This window comes from Rhipicephalus sanguineus, chromosome 10 (genome assembly GCF_013339695.2).
Source record: "Rhipicephalus sanguineus isolate Rsan-2018 chromosome 10, BIME_Rsan_1.4, whole genome shotgun sequence".
Lineage (NCBI taxonomy): Eukaryota > Metazoa > Arthropoda > Arachnida > Ixodida > Ixodidae > Rhipicephalus > Rhipicephalus sanguineus.
In genome coordinates this window covers 149,456,436-149,468,130 of record NC_051185.1, presented here as the reverse complement: position 1 = coordinate 149,468,130, position 11,695 = coordinate 149,456,436, and the positions used below count along the sequence as shown (strand labels likewise).

The window sequence follows — 11,695 nt, the reverse complement described above, 5'->3', positions numbered from 1 at the left end:
AGTAAGTTTGAAACCCACAGCTGCTAACACAACTTATTCAGTTTTATGCATTTATTTATTTATAGTGATTCGTCTTACGTGAGACAGATCTGCAGGTTTCTCATTGAGTCTGCGCAGAAATGTTTACACATTTAAAAATTGACTGTTGGACCACAGAGGAGAACAGTAAGATTCTGTGTCGTCAAAACAGCAAACAGCTTTATTCAAAATACATATTGGACAAATAAATGTGGACAGAAAAAAACATTTTGCACCTTCCAAAAACATATTGCATCAATACATTGATAAATGAAGTTAACATCAAGCAATGTATGTATGGTAGCTCAGCGTCAATAGTACAGTGGAACCCCGCTGATACGTTTTTGAAGGGACCGTAGGAAATAAACGTAAGAGACGGGAAACGTAAGAGCCGAAAAACAGGAAAAACGGCAAAATATTTAGTGGTACAGAATTTTATTTCAATTCTTACGAGCAGCACGAAAATTGGCTCGCTCAGCCGCGATCTAGTCGATGGATAGAAACGCGGAGCTTAGGAGGGCCTTATCCACAGAAATGGTAATCAACGTATGTGATTTTTTTAACACCAACAGCTGTAGGCATGAAAGAACTAAGCACACGCAATCACGACCGGCGCGGCGAGTCCGACCGCGAACCGCACGCACGACCATGCGAGCTCCAACCAGCTCGAACTCCTCCCGTTCTCCGACAAATAACGATGATGATGAGTCTACGCTAACGCGATGGCAGAAGTGAATGCCAATCTCGAAGGCCTTGCTTTCGCAAGCAATTACGTCATACACGCCATGTTTGTGCAATGCAAATCTCAGAGGCTATGCTTTTGTCAATAGTAAATGCCAATCTCGAAGGCCTTGCTTTCGCGAGCAGTTACGTCATAGACGCCATCTTTGCAATTTGAATCTCGAAGGCCATGCTTTTGTTTGCATCAATTGAAAGATTCTGTTGCTTGCGCCTCTCATGCGGTTAATATTACGGTCAAACGAGGCCAAGCTGCGTGAAAATGCACCATGGCCGCTCTCTTTGGTAGTCACTCGGTCGGCTCCGGGCGCACTTCGCGACGTATCATACGGGAACGGTCCGACAGTTACGACGTAACAGCGGGGTTCCCAATACATTGTATCCTATGGGAGCTATGCCGGGACCGGCGGAAAACGACGTAACAGCCGGGAAAACGCAACAGTGAGGAACGTAAAAGCGGGGTTCTACTGTATTTTCATAACCAGCTAGCAGCATGAAATAGTCGCTTGTTTAATGGACATTTTGACGCTTTTTAAGCAATCTACAAATCCCCCCCCCCACCATTCAGGGGCCATTTATACAGTTGAACATTGATACTGAGAATGCAGATATTGCAACAAATTATTTGATAGAACTGATTAAACATGATATGTTTTACAATAGGGTCATGTAACAAACATGTTTGTAATGAATAGCATTGGTACAATGACGATATTTTTGCGCTGGGTACAGCAGGACCACTAGTCAACTCAGCTTGTCACTTTGACATGCAGCTAATAGTTGCTTGTAAGACCAACTAGTTGATTAATAGTGTTCGCTGTAGTTTCTGTGCTTGGTTCTTTACTGGCTGTGGTATCTTTTCCACGCATAGGGGGCCAAAGGGTGAGGTAAGGATACAAACGAATGGTCATTACGAACCCCTTCCTCGTTAGTTTTAACGCCCAGAATGCAATGTTATAAATGCTGAAACAGCAGCATTATTACTGTTAATTGGAATGCAAGCATGGTAAAAATTCTTAACGTGCAGCTTTCTGTACTGAAAGATAATGCTTTTTCATCAAGCGTAGTTTCTTGTCATTCAAGGATTTCATAAATTTAGCACAATCTGAATCGTGTGCCTTGTGCTGTGCCTTCAAAACACGACAAGAGCCTTAACTGTTTCTCTTGTATTCTGGTTTCTAGTACACGGTTAAACTGTGCAAATACTGAACATTATAACACGAACGCTACAATCCTGCAAATCTTACACCTTGCTTCACAAAACCTTGTAAAATAAAAAAAATCTTGATAAATGTGGCAGTGGAGTACAGGAATGCCCGATGCCATAAAAGCATGCAGTGGCTTTGCCAGTGATGACATCACAGATCTGGGTTAATAATGAGCTTGCCCTTGGCGCCCTTAGAGTTGATGATGTCGTGGTGAGATGCCTTGGCATCGCCCAATGGGTAGGTGCGATCCATGACGGGGTCCAGCCAGCCGTCTTCGATACCCTTGACGACGGCTTCCGCTGTGGCTTGCCATTCTTCCTGTAATGGTTGTAACAGGCATGTCGTCAGACACAGACTTACGGGAAGGCTGCTCTTTCCGAGCACTTGGGCGATGGAACCTCGCCAATGTGTCTCGTATGTTGTGGGACCTCAATGAAGGACACTTAAACGTCCCTACAACGAACACGAATATAACCAATTAGCATATATGAAGTAGTGAACATGAATAGCCTCACCAAGGGCCTGCAAACTCCTTGCTCGTAACAAATATTAAGACATATTTCAAGGCAGTTCCATGTTGGATATGATTTTGTTATAGTGAAATGAGAAACTATGTTTTCAACAGTCTTCTATACTCCATGTTGGAAGTTCCCCTCAGCACTGTGGAGGCTACAGGGCCCTTTAGCCAATAGGAAGGGCGAAAATTCCTTGCGATGTATTCATCCGCGCCACGTCGTCTGCTCAGTGTCCCTATGGCGTCTGCGTGCCCGCATTGGGTGTGTAAAGCGAACAGACGGCAAAAGAGAGCACATGGCTCCACCCATCAACGTTGGTGCCGTCCGCCTCAAATTTATCACGTCGACGTCATGTGCTGTGTGGCCCATAAGTTCCAAACTGACGCTTCTATTTCCTTTAGATTTATGTCCTAACGCTTCCACAGCAATGTATTCGCTGCCAGTTCTTTAAGGGTCAGAGGCTTCACATACCAAGTATCAGGAAATTTCGTTGATCCAATGTGGCCAAGATAAGGAACAGCATTTTGAAATCTCTGATGCCACGCTGTGTATGTGAGCCAAATATTGATCCATAATAACAAGATCAATAGTATTTTATATTGATGCAAAAGAATACGCTCAAATCACATGGTCTTCAAACTTTGAACAATGAAAATGTACCTTGCGAAATATTACACCTTTCTATTCAATACTAGTCCTAAAAAAGAGTGAATGCTTAGGATAACGTATTCCTAATGTTAAGTGTCTCATCATTTTAATGTGTTGTTTCTGGGTGGCATAACCTAAAGAACACTTAATGGGGCTCTGCAACACTTTTTCAGCATGGTCAGAAAACGCCGATCGGTAGCCGAGGCTCTCGAGAACATGTGAGCCAAACATTATAGTGCAGCACACCGCCTGCAATTTACAGTTAATTCTCAAATTCAGCTATGAATCACTCCTTCATCTCGACAAATGATGCCATAAATCCAAATGACCATGCCATAAACCCAAAGTCCATGGCCACTGGCTGATTTGAGCATCGTGAGCTGCATAGTTACAGCGGCCACCATGGGATGCCGCCACGTGCCTGCGCTCACGATCACATTGAAAATACGCCACACATTTGAAGAAAAAAAATAAAAGAAAGTGCTCAACATCACGATGCACACTGACGAAAGGACGAATTTTCTTGCCTCCTTTTCATCCACTCCTGCGTAGTTTTCGGCACGCTCGCAGGTACGAAAGGAGAGGGAAAGCGCTTAAAGCGTGTGACATATCCCTGTAACTCCACTCATACTTGACGGATTCTAAACATTTTTGCGGCAGTCGATTCATGAGGCAATAAACTCCTTTAATGAAGCCATTCGATGATTCTTTGGAAAAGTGTTGCAAGGCTTTTTTAAGTAATCTAACTTGGCAATACCTGTAGCCAGGGTGTGTTGGTATGCACTCAGGAGGGAAAAGGAGTGCAAGCTAGAACACGGACAAGGAAGCACATCATCTTTCTTTGTTCATGTCCTAACTAGCGCTCTTTTTTTTCTTCCTGAACACACAAAATCGCCGGAAGTGTTGACACTGAAGTGGCCGTTCTCTTTTAAGCGAAGCTTTCATGATAACAGTAAAGGCATAGTTCGCGAAAGACCCAACACCGGTGAGAGTGCAGAAATGCGGTTGTACACAAATAGGCTCTCAAAGGTGTGCTGGTCGATGCGTATTCGCATGTGCTGTTTTATAATAACTGATGCTCTCTCGATCGTTTGTGATACGGAGACCTGATCTTTTTGTCGAGGTCACTTGTAATTTCACGTTACTTCATTGCTGCCTTCCATTGTTGCACTTCATTGTTTCACGCATGACTGTCGTTGCTGCCTGCAGCAACAGAAGTGTTGCTACAGGCAACATAAGCACATGGGTGAAGGTCCCATTCACGGAAGGAAAAAGCTGAAAGGGAGCATTGTGCAGGTAAACAATAAAGTTGTTTACCTACCCATGAAACAATGAAATGCAACAGAAAGAAAATAAAATAACAGGTCAGGCATGCACACGCGACACTTCATTTGCCCCCATTTTCCTGTTAAGAAAGGGCTCCAGTTTTTTTTCCCCCATTTGCAGCAGTCGATGCATAGCACCAACTTCCACAGTTCTATATCCCTATTCATTAATCCCCATCATCTAGTGTACACTGCTGCTACCCTCGGGCATGTGCAGAGTTGACCACCAACCACTACATGTCGTGACAACAGCAGATGACTTGAAGGAGCACAGCACAGGAGCCGGGCACTCCTGGCATCAATCTCAACGTGTTAGCACATTTAAATAAATCTCGGCTCATGCTAGATGTCTTACGGGAGTAGAGGAAAACAACGATTCTCCGATGATGGATGTCTCCTTCCCCATCATGTGCCTGGCATCAATTTTCGTGGGGCCACGGTTTCCCACGACCTGTGCAAAAGTACGGCACCATGAGCAACAACACCCTGCAGCTTGCACGTCAAACTGTGATACATGCATCACTGTCAGCATCACTGGTAGTACTAAAATGATACGGTGAGTATGAGAGGATTTTACTAGGCTTGTGCAAATAGTAAATTTTAGGTTCGAAGCGAATAGTGATTTGGTCGAAGTGAATTTCGAAGCGAATTGGAATAGTTTATATCACATATTATAGAAGATTAAATGAGCATATTTGTCATGACCCAACTAACCAGCGCAATATTTTTAAGGCTGTGGCTAGGGTTCCAGAGAAACGGCGCAGCGCCGTTTCTCTGGAAGCAACGTGCGTGAAGCGAGCGCTCATAGCTCCCTTACAGAGTTTTCATCTTGCATTAATCTCCGCTGTGTTATCAGCGCCTAGCTGTGATGCAAACAGAGGGCGGATAGAAGAGCGTAGCTCCAGTCACGGCCGGGCTAGACCGCACGTGCGCGCGTGTAGTCTAGCCCGGCTGTGCTCCAGTGCACGTGCGTTCAAGTCACCCGAGAGGTGTTGCTGTTTCGAACTCAAATCGGTCTGAGGACGCGAAAACGAGCTCTCACTGCGCCGTCTCTTACAGCGAGCATCTCGGGTGCGCGCGCGCCTGCTTGGTAGCCCCGCGCTCGTGGCCGCTGCAGTGACCAAATAATTACAAAATTAACGTCTTCAGTGCCGCCGACACCTTTTTCGGTACTGCTGGCCTTTTAATTAAAAAAAATTTTTCGGTACTGCTGGCCTTTTAATTAAAAAAAATTCAATCCTGCCTGCATTTTATACATTTATTGGGCAAGAAGTCGGAATTGCCAATCCTTGCCTAAGGGTCTAATTGGAGGGGCCGTAGCTATTAGTGCAACAAAATTATGCAACATGTTTTCAATGATTGCGAAAGCTGATGTGGAGGAGAATAAGTGGACAAATTTTAAGAAATATAAAAAATGTTTTTTTTTTAATTGTCGTCAGAAGTTTCCACTGTTTGGTGTTTTCTTGAAATTAGTCCGATCGTATCTCTTTACTGAAAAGTTATATAAATATAAGATTCGGCAGTTTGGCAGATAAGTATGCGAAGAACGTAACGCGGAATTTTTGTCGCTCTGCTACAAGGCTTTTTTGAGATAAAGACCTTCAAAGTAAAGAAAATAACGTTTAATCCTTGGCCATTTTTGAGTTTTTTTATAAAAACATCTACACTACACATAAAAACTAAAAATACCTGAGCAGAAGCAAAAACATGCATATATTTAGTTAGAGAAATTTCAGCTACCTAACTTTAATATATTTTGTGCAATTCATAACGAAAGTTGGCCAAAACAGCAGAGTGGATGAGCGCTCCACTCCACCTCTTCGTCATTATTGATTTCCTGTGCTTCGAAAAAATTTTTTTCGGCAAAACAAATTGCGGATCTCTTCTTTCCACTCATCAGGCAATAATATATAAAATTTTGAAATAAATTTGAGAGGTCGACCAGCCATCGTTCATTCGATCTTACGTGGAATCACCCTACTTCGAAATTTCCTAGAATTTAAATTCGTTTCGAAGCGAATTCGAACACTGTAATATTCGTTCGAATATTCGAAAAGCTCGAATATTCGCACAAGCCTAGATTTTACATGTTGGGAAAAATTAGGAAAGCAGATGTTGATCTTCTTTTCTTATTGCTGAAAAAACATCACCTCCAAAATGAACCTAGTAGTCGCATTTTGTAACAATAGGAGCCTGAAAAGACTCAAACAAAAGTCAGCCATAGTGCTTAAGCTCCTGGTGACGCCGCGTGGATTCAACAGTACCTGCTTGTGACCAATTACACTTAGTATCATCATCATCATTATCAACCTGTTTATGTCCACAGCATATTTCATCTCCACTGCAAGACAAAGCGCCTCTCCCAGTAAGCTCAAATTTGCCCTGCCTCGTGTGAGCTGATGGCATTTAACCCCGCAAACTCCTTAATTTTATCACTCCATCTAACTCACTGCCATTCTCGGCTGTGTTTCCCATAACCATTCCATTGATCTAACTGACCACTGGTTGTCCATCCTACACATTACTACGTGGTTGCTCCAGGTTTATTTCTCTCACTTAATATCAACTAGAACAGCTGCGACCCCTATTTGTTTCCTGACCCATTCTGCTCTTTTTCTATCTCTACAGTGACGCTCTCTATAGTCAAGCTCTCTGTCTTCCAATCGTTTACAGTGACATCTATCATTTTATGTTCCACTGCACGCTGTAGTGTGTGGTCCTCAACCTTTTTCTACAAAGAACCTAATTATAATAAACCTTAAAAATGTGATGATTTTATTCTGTTATAACCATTACTTCATTTTATGTCCTTGCTGCCCTCGTGATCAGCATAGGCTGGTTGTGGTGCATATTATGCACCATGTAAGCCAAAGCCAACATCCTGCAATGCACTGTTAAGACTAAAGGAAATGAAGAATTGGAAGTGGGCTTTACTTAGGTAAAGTATCCTATACTACAATGAACGTGAAGCATTCAATGCACTAGGAGATGTTTTCAAATACCTAAAATTCACACTAATTAAAATTAATATTATTAGTACTTGAAACTAGGGGTGTGAGAATATTATAAATTTCGAATATTTTTCGAATAATGTTTGCTATTCCATTCGATTCGCGCTAGAATTTTACTATTCGAACTTCCCAAAAACAAATATAGTCAATCTGATTGAAAGTGACCCCTTCAGATTTTCAATACGCTTCACCTCATTACATTCTCGTATTGCGGCAAAGCTGCCTTTCAAGCTCCGTTACGGTCGAACTTTGCCAAGACACAGTCAACGTCCGATTGGAAGTGGTCCCTAGATTTTCTATATGCTTCACCTCATCACACCCCGGTATTGCGGCAAAGCTGCCTTTCAAGCTCTGCTACGGTCGCAAATGTATTAACTCAAGAAAACGCTGGTTCCAACATGGAGATGAAAGATGTGGCAGAGGTGGGGGCTCTATTAAAGCTGTTTTGGACCTGAAATTTGGGCAGGAAGTCAGAAAAATTGGAAGCCGAAGCTTTTCAGCATCCAAATTTTCAGATGTTCTTATATATTCGAAGTCTATGAGGCAGATCTGGAACTCCGGACTTGAAGGGAGCACTTGTCCGCCACATCAGTTGGGCTTCCACAGAAGTTGAAATAGGAGGAGAGGCTGAGGAAATGGCATCTTTGCCTATCACGTGGGAAATGTTGTCGGCAACACTTTAGTTGCACCAAATCATGTACATAAATAGAATTCGGACTCTACATTGCCTCATTCTTGATAAGAAAACTATGAAACACCAACCTAGCGAAAAGAAACACTTTCATGTTGTTATCTCATAAGAATATGCTTAGGAATCCTCTCTAACTGCAATTTCACTTCGAAGTATTCGAAAAATATTCGATTCGATTCGCACTCACACTTCAATATTCGAATTTGCTTCGCACCCAAAATTTTGCTATTCGCACAGCTCTACTTGAAACCATTTTGTGGCACTCTATTATAGTCAGTACAATTGTGATGCGTAGGGCCAAATGCCATGGTTGTTCTATGGTATGAGGACGCCAAGTTTAAGATTGGCGGTCTTTTGCATCAGTGACTTCAAGACTGTAGTGTGGTTACTAATGAGGAAATGTCAGACTTATGAAAATTAATTAGTTCAGGTGATACATGTGCCCAAACACCTTTTTCTCTATGCTATGAAGGGTGGAACCTTGAACTCGGTAACCTTGAACATCATTGATGTCACAACTTCCAATTCACCAGCTTTGTTTTTGTTTCATTAACGCAATTTTAGACGGTGGTGAGTTGTAAGCAGGACGCAAGCAGGTGCACTTTTGAATGTTCTCACCGATGTATGTCTTGCTGGAGTACTTTAGTCTGCTTAGTGTTGTGTGTTTTGTGTGTGTATACTCTGTCTGTATTACTCTGTTCTAGTATCATGCTGGAAATACTGCCTGGTGAATCTTCCCAGTACTTATTAAGGAACCTATCTTTCTCTAAACAGCACAAAGGGCATATCCTTGTGCTAGCATCTTGCTGTGAGCACTGTGTGAAATCGGAGGTTTGCAGCAAACTACTAAGCAGGTACTCTGCATGAATTAGTGTAAATTACTAAAAAACTCGTGGTGCCACCTTTCCTTAGAATTTAAAAACTCGCTATGCAAGTGCAAATTTTGTTTAGGCACTTATAAAATGCCACACTTATAAATGTCGCACCAGACAGGTTGCTTGATTATAGGTTATCATATGATTCCACGAGAGATCAACATAGGTCTGAAAATCGATCTTTTAGATTTGAATGAATCTTGTGCACATACCACCCAGTAGCCCAAAAGTGAACTTTGTTTTTTTATTAACTGCACAGCTGATGAGGGAAAAAATACTGAACTTATTCAATACGGAGGGACCAATTTTGTCACCTGTGATTCTTGCCATTATGATGTGAAGAAAGCGTACAGTGCTTTATATAGGCCACGTGTATGAATACAAAAGACGCATGCATCCAGTGGGCCTGTTAATTTGTCCTCGTGTTATTTGCACTGTTCGGCATGTTGAACAAAAACCTGCTAGTCCAGTTAAACTCTAGTTCTGGCACGGAATCATGCTAAAGTTTTATTCACCACAATATTTTGCCAAATAGGTCAGTGACCAATGCCATGAAACAAAAGCTTACATTTTGAGATCTGAGCACAGTTACGGAAGTAATGCTTCCAGATCTGTGCGAGTCTCCAATTGTCAACTTGCATTTCGTGACATTCGTCAAGCGAGCTATTCCACTAACGATGCCTTTGCCTCACAAGACAGGTTATATACTTGAACTCCTCATTAGCTCTCAGCAGTAGTGCACAGTATTTCAAATCACACAAACAGGTCTGTGTTTCTCATCTGAAAGTTGTTATTGGCACACTTCACTAAAACAGTCACTGCTCAGTAAAAACAGTGCAGTAGATTAAATGAAGAAAGCCACTGTGGAGGTGCTATGGTGCACTCACAATTACGACGCCGTTCTTGCCCAGGAGAGTGAGGTCGTTGTCCAGGTTCACATTCGCAAGCATTTCAATGATGACGTTCAGTCCCTGTCCTTCGGTCCATTCCTGAGCAATAAGCAAGGTGCCGTCAGCCACAAGATGCCACATTCTTGCCTTTACAGCAGTACTTTAATTGACCTTGCCACACATTACATACAAAGTCGATTCCTGTTGCTGTGGTGGCTTTAAAATTGATTTAAGGTATTATTCCATAATCTTCGAACTCAATGTCAATATCAATATACAGTCAAAGCAAAACTTTACAATTATTTTTATTTGGCAAAGTGCTATCAACTATAGAAGAGGTGTTTCATAGAACCTGAACATCTTGAAAACATAGAACCTAAAGCATAGACAAGCACGGAAAAGCATTGAAAAACATGTTTCATAAACCTAAAGCATAGAAAACCTTTAATAACGAAGAAAACTCAACCACATCTCACATTTAATGAAGCTTTGGTAAGAAACACAGATGAAAGATACAGAAGATACCCAGGTTTCAGATAGGGGTGTCGTCTACGAACTGCGTCGCGCAACCACTAGGCGGTTCCAATGTAAAAATGCTGCCTGATCGTCTGACTTTGCAGTAACAATTTTAAGTAAATGTGCTCCTAATTATGAAAGCTAAGTGGTGCTGTTGATGTCAACCATCGGTATACCAACACAAATGGCGACAAAGGATTTAAAAAAAAACCATAAGCAGGCAAAACATTCCACAAACACAGCTAACTGCTAACTAACTTTGGTGTCTTCAAGTGATGGCCAGATAGAGCACTTATGGATTCATATTAGCTATCCCTTTGTTACAGTGAAGACATTCTCATTATAGTAACTCTTGGGTTTCCCCTTATCACTTTGTGCTATACTTAGGCAATTTCCGGCATTCTTTGATGAATCTTCTACCGTTGTGCAAGTTACAATGCACCCATAATTAGTCGATGTTTCAGCACATAAAGTGTTGTTCAATTCACTCTCACACTTCAATCTGTGCTTCCTGGAAAAGTATCATCACGGAGGACATGCACTTGTTCAACTTGTATTGCAGTCAATTGAGTGAATGTGCATCTTATATACAGACACACACACACACACACAGATATATATATATATATATATATATGGTGGGGTGAAATTCAATGGATCCGGTGGAAAATGCGGTAGAAAAACAGGTTGACAAACATGCGAAACACAGGTTTTACTAACGTTTCGGCAGGAGGGCCTGCCTTCGTCAGAGTGAATGGTTACAGATGCCACGCAGGGCACATTTATAAGCCGCTTCTTTGCGTATCACACGGCTAAGTCGTTATCAGTCGTTTTAGTTTAAGAAACAAGATTATACATCACCAAAGGCACGTGGCTGTAGAGTACATACAACTGAACACGCGTATCATTATACAGTAGTGAATTGGCACGTATTAGATACCTTAGAACTTGTGTGCAATGAACTAGGTCTACAAGATAAACTGCGCACGCAGTCGCTCACTTGGCCATAATTGCAGCGGGATAATCGCAGTCGAAAGACATTCAGCAGGCCTTTAAAAAAGAAAAAAAGTTAGAGAGATAAAAAGAAAATCAAAAAACACGCAAAGCGAAATGGATGCGAGTAAAATCATGAAGCGATAAAGGCCACGGACATTATGTACGTAATAACTGACAATAGGTCAAGATGATGCAAAAAATAGACACCAGCCAGTAACACAAAACGGCGATTTACTAAGGCAACATGGAAGTAAGCGTACCCGG

General features: G+C 41.9%; 1 protein-coding gene across 1 annotated transcript in view; it reads right to left on the bottom strand.

Moving 5' to 3' along the window:
* Positions 1 to 1,231: 1,231 nt before the first annotated feature.
* Positions 1,232 to 11,695, bottom strand: part of LOC119372572 (quinone oxidoreductase) — a 30,655-nt gene continuing 20,191 nt past the window's right edge. Inside the window, exons 5-7 of the mRNA XM_037643051.1 lie at positions 9,917 to 10,018; positions 4,808 to 4,903; positions 1,232 to 2,282 (exon numbers count right to left, since the gene is read on the bottom strand). Of these exons, the coding sequence (XP_037498979.1) occupies positions 2,115 to 2,282; positions 4,808 to 4,903; positions 9,917 to 10,018 (366 nt within the window). The 3' untranslated portion in view covers positions 1,232 to 2,114. The remainder of the gene's footprint in view (positions 2,283 to 4,807; positions 4,904 to 9,916; positions 10,019 to 11,695) is intronic.